The sequence below is a fragment of the Seriola lalandi genome, unplaced genomic scaffold (assembly GCF_002814215.2).
Source record: "Seriola lalandi dorsalis isolate HSWRI2012SDOR001 ecotype SW California unplaced genomic scaffold, Sedor1 jcf7180002053900, whole genome shotgun sequence".
In the NCBI taxonomy this organism is placed as follows: Eukaryota; Metazoa; Chordata; class Actinopteri; order Carangiformes; family Carangidae; genus Seriola; species Seriola lalandi.
In genome coordinates this window covers 4688-29944 of record NW_019524453.1, presented here as the reverse complement: position 1 = coordinate 29944, position 25257 = coordinate 4688, and the positions used below count along the sequence as shown (strand labels likewise).

Below are 25257 nucleotides of genomic sequence, written 5' to 3'. Positions count from 1 at the left end.
TATACCTACCGCTGCCCTAATCAGTCGACTGAAGGCATATTAATTTATCTTCTCATAAAATTTACTGCGGAGCTGCAACAAGATTATTCTCATTATTGATTAATCTTTCTATTATCTTTTGATTAATTCAATAATCGTTTGTCCTACAAAAAATTCTAAAATATTTCACAAATGCTGAAGAAAACAGCAGCCAAAGGTGATGTCATCAAATAGCTTCTTTTTTTCCTTTTTCTTTTCCTTTTGCCGGACTGAATTGAATACATGTTGACAGAGAGAAAGCAGCAAGTTCTTGTCACGATCGCGGCTGTGTCTGGACCCAAATGCAACCAACACAAAGGGAGAAGTGAAAAATGTTTAATAAACCGAAGAACTCACAAAACGCCAACAGAAACTGAGACAAGAGGTGAGAATCAAAATAAAACAGGAAGTACAAGACAAAGAACACTAAATTCAAACATAAATTCAAACATAAAATGTCCACCATGGCAAACCATGACAGTTCTCACATTTCACAGGCTAAAATGAGCAAATCCTGGTTTAAAAAACAACAACAAATACATACAATATCCCTCTGATCTGCAAGGGAAATGATTTTACAAAGAAAATAGAAATAAGCTTGTTGACTGAAGTCATCCAATCATCCGTAGAGAGAGAGAGAGCAACGTAACTGGTTAGTGATTTTCAGTTTGGTCCAATTGACTCCAAGATCTCCCATCAGCTCAAGCTCCAATTGAACCAGTTCTGTGTCTGAGGGTGAAGTAAACAGATCAATTCTGCGTTTTAGCACTTCACAGGAGAAGCCCCTCTCAAGAGCCAAACACAAATCACAATCCACGTGTACACTACCGACACACACAAAGTCTGTCAGGCACGGCCCCGCTGCTATGCAGATCGACATCTCAGATCTGTCTGTGCAGTAAGAGCAGCGAACAGTGTGTGTGTGTGTGTGTGTGTGTGTGTGTGTGTGTGTGTGTTTTCTCTGTTTTGGCCTGCGTGCACACAAAGACACCATGGCAAGAATCAAAACTGCACACATAAGAGGAAAATCCTGATGTATGCATTTATCACAAAACTCAGCACTATTCAGTATAAAACGCTGCACAACAATTGCAGCCGTGCCCCAGTTATAAGCAGGGACTGATGGGAACACTTTGAGGGAGGTAAAGTATTGGCATGGGAGATGGGACCAGGGAAGGGAAAAGCAGACTACTTCAAAGACTGAATGTGAGCCGGTGGCTCAAAGCATGCTGACTGTATGTGACGGGAAATCTACAGCAGGATGTTAGCGGCACAACTGAGCAGATGGAGATGAGATTTTCATCACTGAAGGATATATCTGATAACTATCAAACTTTGTGAGAAAAATCTCCACTGTGAGAAACTCTGCTGAGGCTGTCAATTGAGAGAGTGCGTTTAATGATGTATGCATCAAAAATTGGTCATACACTTTAAATCTCTCTTAGCAGTTTTGTTTGGAATACAAGGCAGAGGCCAGTTTACGGCTGTTGAACAAATCGGACAGGTAAAAATACTAAACTGGGAGGCAATGACTACAATTTAAATAATCAGCATCAAACAATGACTTCTATCTCCATCTATTCTGGGGATTTATGCAATAAATGACTGTTATTGTCTGAGAATCATTTCCTCAGGTTCAAATAGTCGTTTTATTTTGGATCCATTTCCAAGTTGGTAAAATGCCTGGATTTGTTAAAGTGCTTGCAGAGCTTAACAAATCTTCTTTGAGTTCTTTCCATTTCAATATGAGTTATTACAATTCAAATTATTGATAACTTTTTTTTTTGGCATTTTGAACAGCTTAATCTGAGCACATCTGATGAGAGATTCAGATAATCTGAATCTCGGGTTTGGATGAAATAATATTGGAACCTCACCCCGTCATATCACATCACACCCATGGAAACTGTATGTATCATTTTCTGCTGCAGCACAATGAAAGCGCGCTTACAACATCCTAGTCAGTTTACATATCCAGTGATTTTCAACATTTCCTGGAGTATATTGGTTTCCATGATAATGGGAACCTTCGATGCAGCAACAGAGAGGCTAAAAATAAAACACTATATATATTCTCAAATACAATTTCACGCAGGTTCTGAACAACTGAGCTGTATTTGATTATTTAATGTATAAGCTCAGAGAGCGCTGCAGTAATACCCTTGACTATAGACCTGAACGCGTACCTGATGGAGTCATCTCCATCTCTGTCATCCATCAAGGGCACATGTAAAGCTTTCAGATGCTGGATCTCTCTCAGCCAGCGCAACACACACATCTAAATAAGCATACGTACTGTGTACACAGCTTTAAATAACTCTTTACTCACTGAACATATTCACTGCTCAACCTATTTCTGACCTTTTCACTGAATGCAAATACTGTCTCCGAACTAGAAGAAATGCAAACTAGAAGAACTTTTCCAAGAATCCTGCGACATCCCTGAGGACATTTTGTCCTGGTAAACAGTCATGAAAAGTATCGAAGTACATTTAACCAACTCCTGTACTTCAGTATACATACAAAACGATATTGACTTCACTGGGAATTGAATTAAAATAACTATGTATGTATGTATGTATTTAACTTGAATGAAAACAAAGGATCAAATATACATAAAATGCTTCCTATATAACTTGACCCGAGCATTTCCACTGCATTATTGCTTCTTAATAAAAGTATTCGTATCAGCACATATTGGAGAATATATGCACCGATACTCATATATCTGTGATCGGCCAATATATGTGCTATATCTGCGACAGGCCGATTTACCAGTGGATTAAATCGGCCGCCCGGGCTCTACTTCAGTAAGACCTTAAGGTGCTGGTCCTTCACCTAAGAACTTTTATTCTTCTACTTTATACCTCTACTACATTTCAGAAGGAAATATAGAATTATAATTATAATACATTTTATTTATTGACTGCTTTGAAATATATACTCAAAGACACGAGTAAAATATCCTACAAAACAAAAACACTAAATGCTATGATTTCTGATACCTGATTATAAGAAAAGGAGTTAAAAAAAATTCCACCTCAACCAGCTTAATGTTCATGCATCAATAATAATTTGAGGTGAAATGATTAGATGACTAACAGAAAATTAATTTGCAACTATTCTGATAATCACGTAATGTTCCAGTCATTTTTAAAGCAAAAATGTCAACAATTTTCTCATTTACACCTTTTAAAATTTTGAAGATTTTTAATAGTAATTTGGGTTTTGGACTGTTAGTCAGAAAAAAAAAACCTGGATATTTACTTTATACTTTTAACTATTTTCAACGAAGGACTTTTATTTGTCCCTGAGTAACCTTTGGTATGACTACTTTTACGTAAGGATCTGAATACTTCTTTCACCTCTGCTTCTAAGTGCACAAATACAAGAGCACACATGGGCTCACGTGTTCTGGTACATGACACACCTTGAATCTGGAAATACAGGCTCCGAGAGGAGAAGAAACTAGCCAGAGGTGGATCATAGCCTAGCTCTAAATCAACAGTAGGGCCGGCACATCCTGTTATCCACCTCGGCTTTCTTCTCCTTCTACAACAGCGCTGCAATCCCGTCCAGCTCTGCAGCAGACAATGGACTATTTATCTCAACCCTCTCTTTCTGTCAGCTCCCAGGACACATGTGGGCATGTTCATTCACCCTCCCACACGCACACACACACATACACGCACGCACGCACACACACAAACACACACACACACACACAGCTTTTGTTTCCATCTATGTAAACACAATGTAAGCATGCATTAAGAGCTAAGAGTGAAAAAAGAAATACAGTTTTCCCCCTCCTTGAATGATCTACCCCTTTGACTCTAGGGCAAGTGGTTGGACACACACACATACCTTAGCACAGTTCCCTATGGCAATGCAAGAGTGTGTGTGCTTGAGTCAGAGTACAAAACATGCGTGTACTGCATGTGTGTCTGCATGCACTTGTCAGCAGAGGGGCCAGATGGGCAAAAGAGAAGAACAGAGCCAAATAGAAAAGGATGATAGCAGAGAAAGGAGAGGAAGAAGAGGGGAAATGGGGAGAGAGGACACTTGGAGCGGAAATGCTTCAGTGCCTCTGCGGCCTGCCACCTCGTATCAAGGAGCATCCACTGACAGATGAATGCAGGAGAGTCCAATAATAGGAATGCTCGAGAATAAACACCCGAAAGAAGGGGAGGAGCTCCTGCATGCAAGCTGATGTGTAAAGATGGCAAGGGGTAGCCAGCGGGTAGCCAGGGGTCAGTCGTCTTGACGACAGCTATCCATCTCGGGCTGATGCTGAACACAGGAGCACCGAGCAAAAAAACACCTGCATCAAGTCTGATTTATCTCACCAAGACTGGTTAACTTTTTGGTTTCTCAGAGCACACTTCAGTACTGTTACCATGGAAACTTGTACCTTGAGCCTAGACTTATTATCTGAGGTGACTAATTTTACCCATTTACTCTGTTGCTTTACTGTGCCTCTGCTTTGTTTCTAAATCTGTTGCCGATGCAAATGGAAAGGGTCAAAAAGAGAGTGTCTCTAAGATGAGATCTGATGTGAGAGCAGCTGACAAGGCCACATTACCAAAAAGTCTTTCAGAGGGGACCGTGACCGTACTGTATCTTCTTTTAAATCACCATATCCTGACATCTAGAGCACAGGGAACAGGAGCCGCTGGGGTCTAAGCTACAGCCTCTCATTAAAATGACTATTATTTTTAATGCCAATCCCTTTTTCTTGCTCCTAATCCAAATCCTTTCATACAGAGTATCTGACAATACTACATGCAATACAAAATTTAAAATTAGTAGTTCATTGTCTCCTGCACATACAAATGCCAAAAATATATATATATATGCTGCAAATATATTCTGCAGTGGTGAAACATTTGTCAGTCATGAGCATTACTTCTTACATTGCACTGCCAACAGAGAACTACTTGCTGAAATCTCAGTTTTTATATAGTCATCGAGAAGAACTCATCAGAAATGAAGGACATTTTACTAAACAGTGTAGTCCTGCATAACACAGCTGCACGGTGCATAATTAGGCAACAGACAGCAATTTAAATCACAGCAGAACAGCTCTGCTTTTTAACGGCGCCCGGTGGAGTTTTGGTTGTAAACAAAAAGCTCAGTTTTCATTCACTGTTACACACCAAAACACATTTTGTCCTAAAGATCAAACAGCCATGTTGAGTTCATTTCCTTCCTCCTGAAACATTTGCAAAACAAATTCTTTTTTTTTTTTACATTTTGAAACCTACATTGTTTACATCCCCGTCTACTGGCTTGCCGTCTTCCTCCCCACACTGCCTCTGTTGGCACGCTGCTGCGTGTCTTGGCACACAACAGCCACTTGTAGATCAGTGGAATAATGTGTGACCATTGGCAGGGATGGATAGCACGTCACCCAAATGCATGTGCGTCCTTGTGCACATGCATGAGACAAACAAATAAGGCGACTCAGTCAGAACAAACAGCTCCATAGCCCTTCTAGTGCTTCACAAACTCCACGGGACACCTTGAAAGAAAGACATTTAAATAGTTGAAATAAGAAACAACACAAAATGAATCTTGAACTCATAAGTAATAGAGTCAGTTGAATACACTCTGGAGGTACAGCCATGTAGAATAATGTTCACTAATATTAACAAACATCCGTTTTAGCACTTTCCATTATTCTGTAAATGTAGCTTGTGGCCACAGTGACTCGTCTCCCCGTTAAGAGGGTATCACCTACATCCCAGCCTTCCTCTGACGGTTTCCTACAATATTTGTATAACCATATATATATTTTCTGTATGATCTGTAGAGAGGATGTTGTAGCAGGAAGGTTCAACAAAGCATCTCTCATCTCCAGCATGAACAAAATACCAAAGCCGAGGTGCAGTTTTCAAGCAGCAACAGATTTTACATTTACTGTTAACAAGGAAAAATGTCAAAATGCAAGCACTGTAAGCAACGCAGCTCTTCCCTCCAAGGGCATTCATTGTCTCTCTAACATTTAGGTATTGGAAATATTAGAATATTGGATGTTTATATTTCAAGAAATGTCAGCTGCAGCATCGATATGTTTGTTCTAAGCTATCAGAGTACAGACTAAGGATAAACTATATATGTGTGAATGTACTGTACACCTCTCTTTTTTTTCCTCCTTTTCTCCTTTCATCCCTGATAAAACAGATTTAAAAAAAAAAAAAAAAAAGTAGTGCAATGAAGTGTGGGGCAGGGTGGGGTTAGCGTTTCAGGCAGAGCTGACGTAAATTGAATGCAGGTAGGAGTAATAGGCTGCTGGGATTCTTCCCATGTCTGTGTAAAGCTATTATAATAGGCGTCAGAGTAAAAGGAGCGATAAGAGGGCATTGGTTGCCGCTGGAAAATGAAATCCAGCTCTATCGCAGCTACAATTGCTTTTCAGACATCAACTGGAAACCTCACAGTGTGAAATCCACTGCCACAATATGACTATAAAATTTGCTTTACAAATTCCCGTCCTGCTGCATGGCCTTCCAAATATATCAAACTTATGTTGTTTTCGGACACTATTTTGTTTAGAGGCTTTTAACCTGTCTTCGTTTGAGAGGAAGGTGATTTGGAATATGATTTAAGGAGGGTGCAGCTCAAATATGAAGCTGGGGAACATCACTGGTGTGGCTGGGTGGATCTGAATACCAATGCCTTAAACACTGGCTTCACAAAGGAGGATGATTCAACCAATTCACTGCACAGAGGCAGGCAGGACCTTGTAGTGGCAGCTTGTTCTTCTCCACACCTGTGGTCCAGACACGTTCTGGAATTCAACCATGAGGATAAACGGTCAATACAAATACAGTCTCTTTATCCACACCTGCGTCTCTGTCTTGCCCATTTAAGGTGTTTCCTCAAGAATTACACCAATTAGTGGCATGAATTAAGTCATAAAACCTGTGAAAACACTGATGGCAGCATACATCAGTCGATGTCTCTCTCTCTCTCTCTCTCTCGGCAGCCACATACTTACAATGTGCACAGGATTCCTCCTCACACACATGGACACTGGAATTGACAAATAACCCAAGGCTAACTCTGTCCTGAATGTTGCCGGTTATATGGAGTGTCAGGTTGGAGTTCATGTCCTGAAGGGGAGTTGAAAAGTAACGTGATCACTCATCCACGTTCTGGTCAACAACGTACTTAAAAAATTTAAAATTAAAAAAAAAAGTATGTTTGTCAAAGCGAAGAGATACATATTTTCAAAAGAATACATAGATCCCACTGATACAAAAAATACATTTCAACAAAATGATATATACATACATTATATAACATTTCATTAGTATTGCAAGATACAGCCTGAAGTCTTAGCCTCCTCTCAGCTGTTACCAAGTATTGCAACCATGAAAGAGAGGGATGGGTTGGACAGTAGCTACCGTTGGGACACAACTCGGAGAAGCTAACAGACAACTCCTTGTATTTCTAAGTCAAACATACAGCAATGTCTTGGAGAAATTCTGAAGTAATAACTGGAACAAAAGCCCAAAAGGAAATAAACAAAAGGAAATGATAATAAAAAAAAATTTTTTTAAATATGGTGAAATCTAGTTAGAGTTTCACATGAGGAACTCATTCAGTGGAGCCTATCACTCCATATTTTATCCCATCCCACCCATCTTAAAATCCTACAGTGGCAAAAGCAAACAGGTCCCATGTGCTTAATTCAAACTGAGAAATGATCTAACTGTAGTGTACAACTTTTGAAGCTCCACTGGATCAATTTTACACTCCAGGATATTTGAAGTTAGACTTCTCCCTGCGTAAATTAAAAAGCACTCACTTAATGGAGAACTAGGCACTTTTGTTGCCATTTAAAGAAGATAAAGATTTGTAGATGAATATACAGATACTTCATGTTTTTCCCTTAGTGACTCACCAGCTGGACCATAAAAAGGATTAATTAAATAGCTTTTTTCTTTCCCTTTTGAAAAGGTCAGCAATGCAATTAAATCAACTCACATACATCTAGCCTTCTCCAAGCGAGACAGATAAATAGATAAGGTATCCAACGGCAACCGCGCATGTCCAAAGGTGCTACTGGTTCAACTGGTTTTCATCAAAGAGCTTTCTCTGTGTCGAGGTGCAGCCGCATGGATTCCACGCATGCCACAGAGGTGTGTTCAGCCTGCTGACAGAATGTAAGCTTTACCCACCACATCAGCCTGACAAGCACTTGTGTCGTCCTCTAGTCCCATAATCCCGAGCTTCTCTCTGGCCTGTCAATAAGTCTGTCACAGTGAGCAACATCCCTGTCAGGGAAACTGATGTCTGGCTGGATGGCTGAATGGACAGATGGATAGATGGACGGATGGGTGGATATATTCATCACTGCTCTCTCTGTTAGGCCCCTCCAGCGCAACAGTAATCCAGTCTATTTACACAGATCAATTTTTGTTTCTATGTGCCAGAGTAACAAAATTGCTTTGGTACATGGCTGTGAGCCTGGAAAATTGTGTGTGAGAGCTTGCCAAACGGACTATTTTCCTTGGCTGCATTGTTCTTTCATTCTTGTATCCTTTTACTGTTAATACAATCTAAAAAATTCAAACGGGGTCTTTTCAGGGCATCTGACTCACAAATGGTGAAATATATATCTGCAATGCTGGACCATAAATGGGATTTTTATCTAAATAAAAATTGGATTTTCTTTTTTTTTTTTTTATTTCTTCTCACAAATCTCTCCGGAAGTAAAATGTTATGTGACAGAGTTACAGTGCCTCAGAAGTACACTATTAAAATAATGCAAGCTTAAAATTTAGAATATAAAACATGTACAGTATATACAGTTTGTTTTCATTTGCAACTCCTGACAATGCAACTTGCATATTCTAAGCGAGTGGAAGATCTTTATAAGTAATTGCTTCTGCAGAGACACAAACGACAATGCTGTAATTTTAAGAACACTTTTGAGAACAATAGTGTCAAACCGCAGACAGCAGGATTCCTCAAGCAAGGCTGCTGCTGTGTTTTGAGGAGCGGGGAAACAATATAAGCTTTCCAACTCCTTCTTTAATTGGATATCATGATGTGTAAAGTATAATAGAGAGGGGAATGTGCAATTCGTCATTCACTAGCATTTCCCTTAATTTAATAAAGTGCAAAAATGTATCCCCATAAGTGCTTCTATTATTAAAAATGGCGTTACCAAATAAAGAGAGGGTGGGTATGAACGCTCATTTCACAATATTGAGAATGTAATTTTTATCATACATATTTTAATTTAACTTTTAGAAGCACTGCCTCTGCCGGCCTCCGCATTAGTCTAGCCAGAGAAAGCCCTTTCTGTTTGATTAACTGTTCAAATGTCAGCCTGCAGACAGCCACAATCACAGACGCCACAATAAAATTAATATCGCTAATGTCAGACTTTGATGCTAATTTCAAAGTAAAAACACCTTTCCTCCTACACAAATACGCCGCAGCCTGACGGATGGCAGGACCACCTTTTACCGACTTCTGCCTTCCAACCTAACAGTTCTGTGTGTGTGTGTGTGTGTGTGTGTGTGTGTGGTCATGTGAGTGTGTCTTTTTGGATTTGTTTGTAGGTACGTTCATGTGTGAGTGAATGCCAATGGCAGGGCTGCTCAGCCAGGTATAAAAACCGCCATCCAGACAGACTGGGGCTCGGGGTCAGACTCAGCCATGTCAAAACATAAACTGGCTCAGTCTGTAATGAATCAGGGGAGAGATCATGATGCCACACTGCATCATCTAGCCTGAAGCGCCAAGGCACAGCCCCAACCCCAAGTAGGAAATCTGACGAATCTGTTGAGATGGCAGATAGCTGGGTTAAAGGTTTCACAAAGTTCGACTTGATCTACTGAATATTATGCAACAAGTTTAACAATCATTATTGTTAAAGATACATTAGCTTCTCAAATGTGAATATTTTCGTGTTTTCTTAGTCCTGTATGACAGTAAATTGAATTCCTTAGGTTTTGGACAGTGGGTTTGAAACGTAACGGGAATTTTTAATTATTTTCTGACTGAATTATTAATAAAATAATCAAGAAAATAATCAAGATCACAATAGACTGACTAACTAATCAAGAAAATAATAGTTAATTTCATCTGTAAGTGTAGCTGCAAATGTGTAACTGTCAGGCGCCTGCTGCTTTGTTAAACACTGTAAATCACTTTATACAGTAAGGTCCTTTGTTTACTATAAAAATGAAGTTGAGATCTGAAATAAATACAGTAGTTATGTAAGAGTGTAACTCCTCAGTAAATCCCTCTGCGGCACTGACAACAACAGGCCCTAACTTGCACAGACATGAGGTCAGACTAAGAGAGAAGAAAGAGACAGACAGACAGAACAGATCTGAATCTAAATTTCAGAGGTAAAACCAGTTTGTGAACGCATCACCGGTATAAAACTGCAGGCACAGACTCTGGAACAATGGAGGAAAAGCTGGGAGAGGAGAGCGTTTGTTTATCATTCAATTTTATTGGCCACTTTGCAGCTCAGACAGGATATGTATATGAACGCCTATAAGAAGCTGCTTGTTTGTAATTTAGATGAAACACAGAAGCTGTATTCCAGAGTGAGAAGCACAATCTTCAAAGCACTTACGTATTGTAAGCACACAAACGGGAAGCAGCAGCAGCAGTCTGGTGTCAAACTGGATTTTAATTGATGACTGTCTCTCTTTTAAATCCACACTATGAAAACTTTTTCAAAAGGCTTATTGCAGGGTTTTTACCTCAGAAACAAACTTTTTATGCTGCTTGCTTTCATGTTCCATGCTTTTATGAGTCTAGGAACAAATAAATGCTGCCTGTTTTACTTGATTATGGGAATTTGTTTACATCAGCTCAGCTCCTCTGGATGTCAGCCGTTGTTTATTTTGGTACTCGGAGATTCAAATCTCAAAAATTGGTAATACCTGACTCATCATTGTACCTTGCATGTTGAGGCCGGTCTGCTTCTCTGGACATGTGTAGACTTAGTCATTGTTGTATCATTATTTATGAAGGCCATTTTGGGAAAGCTTCCTTCATATTTATGAGTCTAAATTAGTCAGAAGCGTGGAGTCTGAGTCCCAGGATTTATTGTTGCTGACAGTCTTTAAAGTTTAAACACAGTAAAAACGCTTTCATCACACTCATATCATCACATCTAATGGTGATTAGCATTAGAGATTGTTGTGCTTTAAATGAAGTTGTAGCCAATGTCCAACTCCTCATACTTTTTTTTATATCTGTTGTGTTTTCAGCCGTGCTGCCATGTTGTTGTGAACATCATTATCATGATTACTTTAAACTTAACAGCTTCATCAAGGAATTTTTTTCAAAGTCACTCAACTGAGCATAAATTGTAATTTAAAAAAAGCTCATCATCATAATGGACTAATACAGAATGAATGCTTTATACATTAGAAATTCATTTCAGTTTTGCATTGCATTTTAACTAGACTGCAGGGAATTGAGCCCAACCCTTAAAAAAGAGGAGAGAAAGTCCGTTTTTATCACAGTGCTGTTGTATAACTTCACTTTTATCAGGAAGTAGTTCTGGTGCTGGAGAGGTTGAACTGTGAAAGAGTTTGTAGTAAAACAATAAGAAACACTCAACAACCTGTGGAGAAATACGCCCTAAACTCAATCCAGCCCTGAACACTCATAATGTTCATCATGCAGAGAGAGTATCTCTGTTTCAGTACTGCCTAATAATTAACAGCATGAACGTATCATATAATGCACATGCCAAATAACAAAAGTAGAATAAGCTAAGCCACTGTAAGAAATTAATTTGTAATTACCATCAATGCAAATTAATTGCACATCGCTCTCAGCAGCGTAAGACCAGAAATTAAAAGACGTCACCCTCAAGATCCACGAGAGAGCAATAAAACAGGCAGCTACCAACTTTGCAGCATTAGCTAACTGATGCTTCCAAGCACACAGACAGGGACTGAACAAAGCCAAGACAACGACTCCCATTATGCATATTGCTATGAGCGGCAAATGTTTTTAATTTAATGAAAAGTACTCCAAGCTGCCAGAAGCAGGACAGCAGAAACCCACTTCTGGCTTTAAGAGCGATTTTGAAGCCCAAACACGTTTATTTCCTTGAAAAAAAAAAAAGAAAAGAAAAAAGGAGTTCTGATAACATGACTGAACTGTTTTCAGGTGATGTGGCTCAGAAAATTGTACATGAGCAGCAGCAGTGGAAGCAGGTGCTGCAGCATTACAGCAGAATTAGAAAGTGCACTGTGCAAAAGAGAGGATAAAGAATTGTTATCCTTTAAATAGACGACTTGATTGGAAAGGGCATGCCTGTAAAGTAAAGCATGTCAGGTGTCACAGCACAATATTTCAGAGACAACCAAAAATTGCCAATGTGAATTAAATGTACAGACGTTTTTTCACAGGAAATTCAGTTCATTTTCTGTATGCTGGTACCCTGCAAAGCTGAGAGCTCCTTCACCACCAGCTGCCACCACTCAACTCCAGTGAAGTCACATTTTGAGTGGCTAGAGAGGCTGAAAAAGATAATGAACATAACGTTCATCAGCACGAACTTCTGCTTCTCAGATTCGGTTTATTAATCAGTGGTGAAAGATTTGCTCTAGCAGATCTAATATAAACAGACTTCACTCTTCCTACTTCAAGTTAACATTATGGATCATATCTGCTTTTACCAATTGTTCTACTGCATGGGAGAATTATGGGAAATGTGGTTCAATAACACCAATTTAAAGGCACTGAGGGAAAACTTGACTTGACGACATGTTTGGATGTACAGCGCAGGATGAATTCTATATCACAAATGATTCAAACCTGTTACACTATACAGCCTTGCTGATTGTACAACCATTACAATATAATGCCATCACATGCTTTTCCTCCTCTGAACACCACAACTGTATATTACACAACAGAGTTAACCACAGCTGTTAACAACCACGGCTCTTCCATCTGTCCCTTCCCTGATGCCCTCCCTTCATCAGTCGGTGTGACTGTGTGAAGCCGTCTGTAATCAGATTAGCAAGAGACTGGGTGACTGGGGCTTCTGCATCCACCCATCATTCCATCCCACTGTTAGCAACATCTGCGTCATGTGGAGAACCATGTGCACGCTGCGAAAGAGACAGATTAATGTGCTGATGTGTGTGTGTGCGCGTGTGTGTGTGTGTGTGTGTGTACAAAAGAAGTAAAGTATTACAGCTGTCCATTAATAGTACATATAATAGTATATTAATAGGTCCTAGCTTGTCCATAGAGATACACACACACACTTAAGTCATCCTTTGCCTTTACAGTTATACAGGGTATGTGCTGTGCTGCTATGGAAAACCAAGCAGCAAGGCTGGGTAATGCGTGATATGAAGTATGAAAAAATTATTTTGCATTCCCACTATAATTTGATGACACCATCTTGAGTGATGCATTTTTTATTCAGTTATCATAAAATTATAGAGACAATAATAAATCATTTGTGGTGATAACCAAATGAGAGGAGAATATATTTGAATAGAAGCTGCAGTATAAACAGTGTTATTACAAGGAAGTCTTAAATTACACATCACATTCATGCATTTTCAACAGAAAAAGGCAAATATCATCAGATACTGACAGGACACTGGAAATTAAGAGAAATATCATCGCATGTCATCATCCAACCTGACTCACAGGGGTGAGAGCAAATTACACAATCAAAGAGAAGGTAGCGGCAGTCAAAGTTGAACAGAATGCTCTTAGTTTATCTCCCTCTTGACAGCGGAGCACAAGAGAGGGCACATCCTGACGATTAGGCGCACTGCGATAACCCTGAGACACAGAGTGCCTCTCACTGTGCAACTTCAGGGACGGAATGTGCGAGCCTCACCTGGTAAAGGGCTCTACAGACACCTGGCTGGCCTGGCCTGATCCAATCCTGCCTCAACCCCTAATGTCTCATTGGCATTCAGTCACACGCCTGCAGCAAGCGGCGAATGGAGAGCTTGGCGCTAGCTCACCACTATTAAGATTCTACAAAGCCAGCCGTTCCCCTGCCGCCACAAGCACACAGGCGAGTCACACAGCCAAGGAATAATAATAAAAGAGCTGGGGAAAGGGATGAGCGTATAACAGCTGGGCCAGCCAGTCACACAGCCAAGACACAGACACACGAGAAGGATTTTTGGTATAAAATTCTAAAGGTCTGCTATTCATAAAGTTTACGAGGGCAGTAGCAGCTTGCTTAGCGCCTCGCGCTGCAGTATCAGCTATGAAAACGATATACTGCAAGTGGCTAAATCACCAGTGCAAACACATAATCGCACTGGCCCCAGTCACCCGCTCCATCCCACCCCCTGTCATCTGCGAAACCACACCGTGACCACTTCATGATGAGCTGTATTACTGGCAAGCCTCCCATCACGAACCACAGAGACAGCATCCCACCGGCCCATCGCCCCTGCCTGTTTATGTCTGCCTATCAACATCCCCCCAGAATCCTAAGCTGCTTGCTAATCACCCTTTGAAAGAGCAGACTAATTCAGATGTCAAGGCCCATTACCTGTGAGCTGTCTAGAGGTGACCTGAGCCCCCTATCTTGCAGTGATAAACACCAGTTGGAGGATAATGCACATCTGGATAATAGGAAAGTGGGAAGTGACACGCTAGCCAAATGTGCAATCATTGAACACAGCTGAAGGGGGGGTGTGGGTGGGTGGAGGGACTATGGCGTGTAGCAATCATTGTTGCATAAAGATAACGTCCTTCATGACAGTGCTAGGTCAGTCAGACACCGTATGGCCGCTGTGCCTCTGGTAAAATAAACAAGGCTCTCAGACCGAGGAGTGACTCCTCACCAGCCGTCCCCTTCAATCTGCTCTCAGACACTGACAGAGACAATGCTCAACAAAAAGACGACCCACGCCACACTCACATCCAGCCCTTTGTGCTTTTTTTTTGTTTGTTTTTTTTCCCAATCCACTTTCACATTTACAGGATGTGACTGATGCACTGAAGAGCAAGACAAGGGGCAAAAAGCAGGGGAGAAAAGAAAAAAAAAAATCACATTAAATATTTGTGTTTTCAGATTGTAGCTATATCACATATAAACATCTTTTGGGGCTTTCTGAGCTCCTGCTCTGATCCTGTTCTGGCGATTACATATTCAGGGGTTTCTGTGGGTCCCTCAGGATAAAATGATACGACTAAATCCATTTTTATGATACTACCAAGTACAGGGACTGCACAACAAGTAGTTCCTGAATGGATACACAACTACAGACATATAATACGTTCCGAAAAGAGGAATGTGATGAATGACAGATTTGTATCGCAGGTAGAGAATGAAGCGGATATCTCACAGTTGTAGTGATAGGCAGACAGGAGCAGAATTCTCCACACAAAGCAGGCAGGAAGAACAGTGGGTAATGAGGGCAAACAGGATGCAGGTCAAAGCAAAAATAACCTCTTTCCATACCCACTACTCCTTGTCAATTCAGTCGCAAGTGAAATCCAGCCCCAAACTGCAAATGTGCCTCCGCTGCTATAGTCGTACATACAACTAAAATGTAGCTAATGGCTCCCTAATAAATACATATTTACAGGGCCAGGATTAGAATTAGTCATTATACTGCAGTATGAACGCTAACAGGCATTTAAGACAACAACATGGTCTTTAATTGGAACAGGGACTGAAGGTACTGAGGAGCTGAAATCCCCCAGAGCCCCGACTGATAGTCAAATTTTATTTCTATAGCCCAATATCACAAGTCACAAATTTGCCTCAAGGGAAAATCTAAATATATATATATATATATATATATATATATATATATATACCAGGGGAAACTGTACATACTGTAAACACCCAAATGCTGTTTGTTTGTTTTATGGCTTTATGACCAGAGTTAGAGTAAGTTACTATAGACAATGCAATTAAAGTTGTTGAAAATGCAGCTTCCCATAATGGGCTTTTTCCATGTAGTGTAGATCTGAGTGGGAGAGATTATGTTGTTTGCTTGTACTGGTGCCCCCCCCCTCCTATCTCTCCTCACCCACCCCTTTCTCTATCACTCTCTCCCCCACACAAACACACTCACTGCTCATTAAACACTGCCACTGTGACCTGCGTCCACCTCTCTGAGCTCCCAGGGAATTTGATCACCGTAATATGGTCCTGACCCGACGCCTCACCACGACAACGAAATGTATGATGCCAAGCTAAAATCAAGGTTTAGAATTCTACTTCCCCCTTTGTCCTCACACTGTCATAGAGGCTACAAACATTCCTTTTCATACACTTCTTTTATACACTTCTTTCTATAGGTGGCCTTAGGAGAAATGACATGAAGGATTTTCTTCCAGTTCAGCGGATAATAACAGAGATGTAGTGGAGGATAAACTCATTTGCACTCAGCTTCACCACCTTGTTTCCTGTTTGTTTGCAGAATGCAGCAGAGTCAAAGTGACATGATTATAGAAACAATGGGGATGATAAAGCATATTAATGCTTATCTAAAAAAGAAAGTAAACATTTCTTATGGCGGTTGTTTGTAATGTGCTGAAATGACCAAGAAATCACGGCCTACCAGTCATTCAACCCACACACCTCTGTAATCACTGAATGTAAGTCTATATGACATCCCTGAAGCAAAGCTTTCACATACATTTCACATGCGCAAGGCAATCATCATGAAACGCACTTTTCATCAACCTCAAAACGTACGGCTCCAACTCCAAACCACCTCATCAAGCAAGCTGTTTACGTTGTGATCATCGCAGGTGCTGGTTGAGTGTGCGGCAAGAGCAGCGCCGATTTTATTAAAGTGGGAATAAAGAGAGAGAGCTACCGACTGAGAGACATGCTATGCTTTTTGACTGTAGCCTACCGCTTTACTCTAATACCACCAGTTATCATGCACATGCTTGCTCACACACACACACACACTCACACTCACACACACACACACACACACAAGTGGAGTATCTGGCTCTAGTATAGATGAATTATTGAGGACTTGGCGAAGGGTTGGGAGCAACTTTACGCTCGTTTGTTTTGTAGTCGCATTATGCCTCCGCCCGCGTTCCCCCACCAACCCCCCTACCCCCACCCCCCCACCTCCTCAACCCCCACAAACACACTGCAAGGCACGAGTAGAGTGGGCTCTCAACTAGGATGCTGTGGTATGTTGGCAGCTCTGCTTTGCAGTAGCATTATGGGGGAACTGGTGCAGTATTGCACTGCCACAAAACAAGTCATTAATCCTGCTGCTGATATGACTTTGTGAAAAAGTAGAGGTCGTTTCTGATGAAGATCAAAGTATTGGATACATTTACTTGTTATTAGAGACATTCGTTTACCTAACTCTAAGCTTTTTTTAACCTGGCAAAAACTCTGAAACGACTGAAACTACATTGGAAATGTAAAAACTGTAAATCCTTAGAGAGCAAAACTTCCATCATCACTGTACAGTTCACACACAATGAATTCCATCACTTAAATTTTTAATCTAAATTGATTTCTTCACCTTTGCTAATCATGTTATGCTGGAAATCCCTCCACAACCTCCAAAATTTAATCAATTTCTTCACCCTATCTGGTTTGCCAAATTTCCTGGGAGTGCATGTAATTTTTTTTCAGATATTCAGCAGTCGAGCAGGTCTTTAGGATCTTAGTTCAGTTTCAATTAATGTGTCAAGATGGACAGTGTATTTTTAAATCCGCACGTGTGTGTGTGTGTGTGGCAAGACAACAGCACACACATATGGGAGCTGCATGATGAGAGTAAGAGAGTCGCAGAAGACAAACTGTTCATCAACTAAATGCTTTGTAGGATGATATAGCAAAAGGCCAAACAGATACAAAACATGTTGAGTGGTTACAAACAAATACATAAAAAAGAAAGAAAAATAGACAATATCCTTTCCACCTATTAGAGTCTATGAAAACAATCCGACAGATTGCAGTTAACCCTGGTCTGAGGTAATGACAAAGATATTTGAATTGGACTTTATTATAATATTTCTATATTCTATTTCTTTAAATATTTTAATTTGATATGGAAATAATGGTGGCACATTAAAATAAATTCCTCTTTCAGGGACTCACATAATGCTGTGTAGTAACTATTTAATCAAACTGCAACACAGTCATTACACTGATTGTGTTTTTAATAGAAGATCAAAATCAGAGCATTAGATCTGTCAGCTCCGAGGAGAGCAGGGAAGACAGCGCTGAGAGAGGCAACAACGAAAGTTAGTACGACATTAATGAGGCGAGGTTAGAAGGTTGAGAACATTCAGCGATGGAACAACACTCCTGCTAATTGTCATACTCGGGAGCTGCAGCAACTGTCTTGCATTTACAGTTTGACAGTCTTGCTCAAGTGTCCCTGTGCAGCATGAACAAACCCACGCTGGCTGGTGAGTGCGGTGACGTGCCAGTGGCCTGGTGATGGTAACAAAACACAAGGGGCTTGCGATCAAGGGTTTTTCCTGCTGTGCTTCTCATCTCAAACATTATGACTATCAGATTATGAGCTCCTGCTCAGAGTACGTTTAAAGCTTCTTTTTTTTTTGTCTTACATATCCCCAAAGCACTGTTAGATGATCTCTTGTTCAAATGTGTTCTATTGAATGCATAACCTGGATGGATAGCTGTGCTAGCTGCCTTAACTTTTCCTCCAGGGGAAGTTTCAACTATTCATCCACTGTTTTAATTTAAACTTCTCTGCTCACTTGCTAACCAGCACATAATTGGGAGATGTGTCCTGTGCAGGAAACTCATCATAGCTGGTCGCCCTGGTTATTGTGACAATATTGTGACAATTTCTTATTTGTGATCCAATGTGAGTGTTAATTTTCTCCCTGAACACAAATATGCCTATACAAACATGAAAAATCATAATTTCTATTTCAAATGAGCTGAGCTACTCCCACACATTCCTATGTACCTTGCAGCATCTGCAGAAGTACTCCCTTGGGTACGTGTACCTTTGAATGGAAAACATTGCTCTCAAAAGGACCATAGTCAACACACCCATCTCCATGACAACTGAGCAAACTCTTGCACTAATGAAGACTGTATGCTACATATAGAAGTTATGTAAAATGCGAGTATAGGAGGATCTTTTGGAAAGCTGTACCAACAGTTCAGCATGTTTCATCACAATTCCTACAAATAAACTTCACATTATTTTTGAATTTGTGTTTTCCAGGTAGCCAGCCATTTCACAACAGAATGACAATCAACCATTAGAGTGACTATCATGTCTGCATTTATTGTTATATTATCATTGAGTGGAAAATCTTATTAATATCACCACACACTGATAACTTTGTCAACAAAGAGTGCAGGCATGGCCTTCACTCTGATGGATTACCTAAATGAAAGTTTCTGCTGGGTGATTTTCATATTGTAGTGATATGAACTGAAAACAGCGGAACTCAGGAAAATCATATTTATCTCAAACACTGTAGCGTGCTCTAGAGAATGGACAGCAGTAATATAGAGTGCACATATTTGCAGTTAATGGGCTGACACATGAATAACACTGGTATGGTCCTTTAAGCTCCTCCATACTGGGAGCATATCGGAGCTGTGGAGTTTCAATAAATACAGCAGCAGAAGAGCAGCTGATGCAATATTCATCTTATATTTCATATAAGTGTCTGGTAGTTATGCCAAGTTTGCTCTTTAATCCTGTGTTACCTGCATTTTAAATTATTAATGAGGCCGATGAGATTTCACTACCGCCTCCAGTTTTATTTTGTGTACAGTAATCATTTTATCTACATGTCTACTTCTTCATTCATCCTTTATCAAGCCAGTTGGCATCAAGACTGTAAGAACATTTTTTGTTTTTTTTTTATCCAAGGGGAGCCTGGCCTAGAAAGCAGTATTAAGACAGTTGTAGGCAACATACAGTAACATGCATACTAAGCAACAGTGCAATTAAAATCACAAAGAGGTGCAAAAGTAGCTAAGCACCCAAACAGTCAATAATCCAATAGCAGAGCAGCAGGATCAGTGCCAAAGCCTAAGCACATCTTAGCAAAACAATACATAGCCGACAACTTATTGAATCTGCATAAAAAACACTCATAATCACCTTAAACTCACTAAGAGGGAGCTCATTCAGCTTTAAATTACTTTGTTATGAGTTCTGTGCCAAAGGAGCGATGTACACGATGGCTCTCTCGCTTCATTCAGCGGATTGTCAGAAACATCTCTAAGGCGAGAACAGATGTCTCTGGTTATTTGACCAGGCTCTCCGGGCTGCTGAATTCTCACTCTCACTCTCAATCCCCATTTCTTTTCTTTTTTTTTTTTTTTTGCAGCCGACTGCAAATCTCTTTGCAGTGACAAAGCATCGCCTGTCAAGAGGATGATTCCATTGAGAGGCACTTCCTGATATGAGAGGTGCATTAATGTGATTAACCCACACTCACTATTGCCGTTTGATACAGGAGCTTAGGGGCTCATGTCACTCTGTATTTTTCTCTATTGGCATGATCAGCAGGTAATGGAAAATATGCTGATGTGTGAGCGGAAGCAGGTAACTCTAAATGTGATCTAGAGCAGACAACAAGTTGTTATCAACGGCAGAATCTGCTGCTGCTGTATGCTGTAAGTCAATTATGTAATTTGAATTCAAAATTCAAAGATAATCAAGAACAAAATTAGCCTCTGAAACTCAGTAGCTTACAGAACCAGATGAGTTATGCCATTCTGCAGAGACAATATGTACTCATTGCCATTCCAGCAATTATCAACCATTAAGATCAATAAAGATTAAATGACTATAATCTTCCAATAAAAACGCTGTTCTTCCCACACCCCAAAGGCGTTTGAGTATTTAAATCATTTATCATTTCATTTAAACATACAGTACCTACATTCTGGTGACTACTGTTTCATTTCATCACTATATTCCACAAATAGCTGTGGAAGCAGGGTGCCTGTATACATGTGTTTCATACATTCACACAGCTAATATTAGTCATCTAAGAGACAAATACAAGCTTGTTGCACCAGCTCCAGTGTGTGTGCTGCAATGTGAAATTATTCATTTGATGTCAGAGTCATCATCCTTTCAGCTGCATATAAATGGCTACAGGTTAGACATATGTTTTGATTGCACACTGACTGAAGCTGTAAACATATAGGGAGGCAAAGCAGAAAAATAACTGTGCAGGAAAAGGAATTCTGGGATGCCATTCATGAGGCTTTTCATCAGGCGTCTTTTCCGATCCTTAGCTGGGAGTACCAGCAGAAATAGATCCCTGCACTGAGCACGGAGCTTTTAATAGAGGCATCTCCCTGCTTAATCATAGATATCAGAGAAATGGGCACATCCACCTCACAGTATATTGTTAATTCTTGGTGTAAGCTTAGTGTGAATCTGTTCATCTCAAAGCGGTGAAAGTGTATGTATGTGAGAACATATGTAAGCGAGAGAATGCTCTTGGCAGCCCCTAGAGAATATATGATGCAGCCACAGAAAAGTAAGTGTAGTGCTGTGTGCAACTCTCACAGCTCACACTCTTTTTTTTCGATCAATGGCTGAGATAGATAATAGCTTCCACAGAGACTTGCATCTTGCATCCTGCCTCTCTCTGTCCTCGCCTCAAATCCCCATTTCTGCCTTTGCGTCTTCGCACACCCTCTATCTCTTTCCTCTTAGATCCGCCCCGACTGTCAGCGGCAGCATGGGAAGCCCACCAGCACCAGGGGGCAAGGCAGGCAGAGCACAAGAGGATCTTGGAAGAGGCGCAGGGGAGGAACATCTGGTAAACCCAGAGAGCCTGTCCGTCGCTGCCGGCCGCCGCCACGTCATTACAGCTTTCCGGGCTTCCTGGTAACAGCTGATCCTCTAGGCCCACTGCCTCCATCAGAGTGGAGAAAATCCACTCGCTAACTCAATTATGCAAGAGGTGTGAATTAAACATGAGGTTACCACACAGGAATGTATACACACATCACAGGCGTGCACACTTGCATGATGCGTAGTCATAGAATATAATAACCCCAATCTGTATGCTGATGCCGGGGGGGGGGGGCTTTGTGAGGCCTTTTTGCAAACAGTACATTGAGGAGCTGATCTATGCTGGCTGAGCCTTACATAACTGAAACAGCATGAGGACAGACTGGCAAGGATGACAGTGAACAGATAGGTGATTGGGAATTTTGCCATCTTTGCCACCTATTACATCTCTCTGAGCTTTAAAGAGTAAAAACAGCCTCGCATGGGAGTCAAACGTGGAGCCAAAGGCTGAGCTTACCCCACCCCACCCCACCCCCCTTATGATTCCCTCCACAAGTATCTCTCTCTCTCTCTCTGTTTCTTGGTGTCTCTCTCCCTCCCTCGCTCTCCCTGCCCTTTATTAATCATCCTTGGTTAGTGGGGCAGAGAGCATGGTGTTAGGAGCTCTGGGGAGTGTAGAGCCTTGAAATACACACACCTTCATGTGCATGCACACTAAGAGGCTCTGCACCCATAGAGCAAGGCAAACATTTTTTTTTTCCTTTTATCTCTCGGTCACTTATATTAAAAAAAAAAAAAAAAAAAAAAAATCTCTAAAATATTAATTAAAAATGTAGGAAAACTCATAGGAATGAGTACACACACTTGCACACAGACACACACCATATGTAAGCATGTGCACAAGTACAGCTGATCTTCAGGGATCCTGGCCTGAGGTCCTAAAACTCAGCTGCTGCTGCTGATGTAACCTCTTGTACAGTCTCAGTTGTTGTTTAGACATTCCAGCTCCAGCTTCCAGAGTGAGGCCATCTCCCGTGCCCATAAACACACCACTTTCACTCCAGTGCCACTAAAGCCCCTGGGTCAGAACCAGAACAGCGAAGACAGCAGCATCACCATGCCATTACAGCTATTAAACCTCATTATCAGTGTCTGGAAGTTGCAGCCAGCATCCTTGGAGAGCCGGACGTGGACTGATGAGACCATGGGATACAACACAACTAACCACTCTCACTGCTGTGGCCATTGGGCAGCAGAGTAACCTGAATAATGGAGGATGTAATTAGGCCTTATTTCTATGCATGTAAGTGCACTTAGCCTAGAAGGCTCCAACTGGGCTACATGCCATTATTACCATTATCACAATTTGATCTCCCAGGGAAAGCGGTGAGGGAACTGGCCAATTAGATGTTATGGGGCAGTAGGAGGCTTACAGTAGAAGTCTGGGATGTCCTTTAGGAAGTGCACAGGGATGTGGTGGTGTGTAGACACACATAAACTCACTTTACTCACCCTTTGGCTTTATTTTGCAATGGTTAAATCAACTTTAGCTGACGTGCACAATCATACATCACAGGAAGACATGTAAAGCTAAAACAAGTTATATTAGGAGGTCTTTAAGCACAAATCTATATATTTAGCCTTGTAATGTATGATTGATTTCTGCACATTAATTGGGCTTGTGATCACAGACTGGCAGTTGGTCCTGACATTACAGGGTGTGTGTATAATTATGAGGTTTTTTCTGTTGAGAGGATGCAACATATCATAACACTCATCTTACAAACAGAGCTCAGGTGACACAGCTGCAGCAGCAGCAGCAGCAGCAGCAGCAGCAGTAGTGTTGGGAACAGAAAGCAGGGGACGCACCTGGTTTGACTGTCTTCAAGCGAATCGGCTCTCGAAAGTGGCGTATCACAGCCAGGGTGTCACGGTTTGTAAGTCCACTGACGGGCGTCCCGTTCACCTCCAGCAAGACGTCCCCGTAGTAGGGCAGCTTCCCGACGTGACAAACCAGCACGTCCAGCTTCATCTGGCCCAGGTAAGGGAACTGTCCCAGCTCTGCTCCTCCCAGAACCTCCACCACGGAGCCAAAGTCCCCCAGGTTCCCCCATGACACGGCGCACTCCACCACTTTACTGGACCAGTGTTTCTTCTTCTTCAGTGTTCTGGACATGGTTACTCCCTTTTTTCCCCCAAAAAACTAACGATCAAACTGGTTACAGTCGCCTCGGTTTGCTGTTGTTAAATGAGCGCGAAGTGACGCGGCCTAATAAACCCTCCTGAGTTATTCTCCCGACCTGCTGGGTATTTCATCTTCCTGACGTTTATGAGTCTGCTCTTCACCCGTGAATGTGCCGCTGAGGTCTGGCATCCCACGGGTTTATGCTCCGGTGTGCGCACAGTTGTCTAGGTTGCAGTAATTCCAAGCGCTCCGTGTGCGTAAAACAGGGGAGTTGATAGCGGCGAGATGGTTAAAAAGGGAACAATCAAGGTTTTATGCTCTCCATTGCTACTCTGGAACCATATCAGTGCGCTGCCTCGCCTCTGGAGGAGGCTCCCGACGCCAAGTAGTCAAAAACAAAATGTAAACAGAGAGTATTTTACTCGGTGCTAGATTGTGGACTGTCGGTCGCCGAAATGTAGTGCGTCAACCAGAAATCCCTCATACCTGTAGGCAGGCTGAAAATAGACGGTCGGCAGCGTTCACCGGGAGGCGGTTGATGCAGTTGAGGTCCAGCCCATGATGACTGAGCGGAGGGACATCTGCGAGCGTTTGTCTGCTACAGGTTTGAACACACCTGGCTCCGCCAAGAGAGATGTTGCCAAGCTCCGAAACGCCCCTTTTTACGCTCAGCAGCAGCAGCAGCAGAAGCAGCAGCAGCAGCAGCGACAACAGCAGTGTTTTCGAGACTCTCATGCGGGCTCCATCCGCCGGTGTGCTGTGGTATTAAATGAAAAAAACATACTCTGTCAGTCCAATAATGTTCACCGTAACTTATTCTCATCGTGGTCGCTGTCTAAACGCAATGTTTATCAGCATTTTTTAAACATTTATCTCACATGTAAGACGAAATAAGCGTAACATATACAACTAACTAAAAAATACACAGGCGGTGTAATCCCAATATTAAGCGTGCAAAACAAATTACAACTAATTAAGACTCTTAATTTGTATAGTACGGTAAGTATTCTTGGGGAGGAAATTCCGGGTGAGTGTAATTAACATCTCCACAGCGCCACCTACTGACACAAGCAGAGCACCTCATACAATTTGCTGCTCCAGTTCATCCCTCCCTGAGGTCTTCGCTTACCTACAGTAGGCACTACTCCGCTTGGCGGCATTCAACAGCATCTACCCAGGCGTGCTCTGTAAGACAATGACTGAATTGGTTTAATCGTTAATTATCGCTTGAATGTTATCTACAGCTTTGTTTTTCCAAGTGTTTCTGTGCATAGCACTGTGTTCATGCATAAATCATCAGCACATATATTAAGTAGG

At 41.4% G+C, this 25257-nt stretch overlaps 1 protein-coding gene across 4 annotated transcripts in view; it reads right to left on the bottom strand.

Annotated features, from left to right (window-relative positions):
* Positions 1-24483, bottom strand: part of magi3b (membrane associated guanylate kinase, WW and PDZ domain containing 3b) — a 121045-nt gene extending 96562 nt beyond the window's left edge. For all 4 annotated transcript variants that reach the window (XM_023402228.2, XM_087172916.1, XM_087172917.1 and 1 more), the window contains exon 1: positions 23625-24483. In XM_023402228.2, coding sequence (XP_023257996.1) covers positions 23625-23931 — 307 coding nt within the window. In that variant the 5' untranslated portion in view covers positions 23932-24483. The remainder of the gene's footprint in view (positions 1-23624) is intronic.
* Positions 24484-25257: the final 774 nt, after the last annotated feature.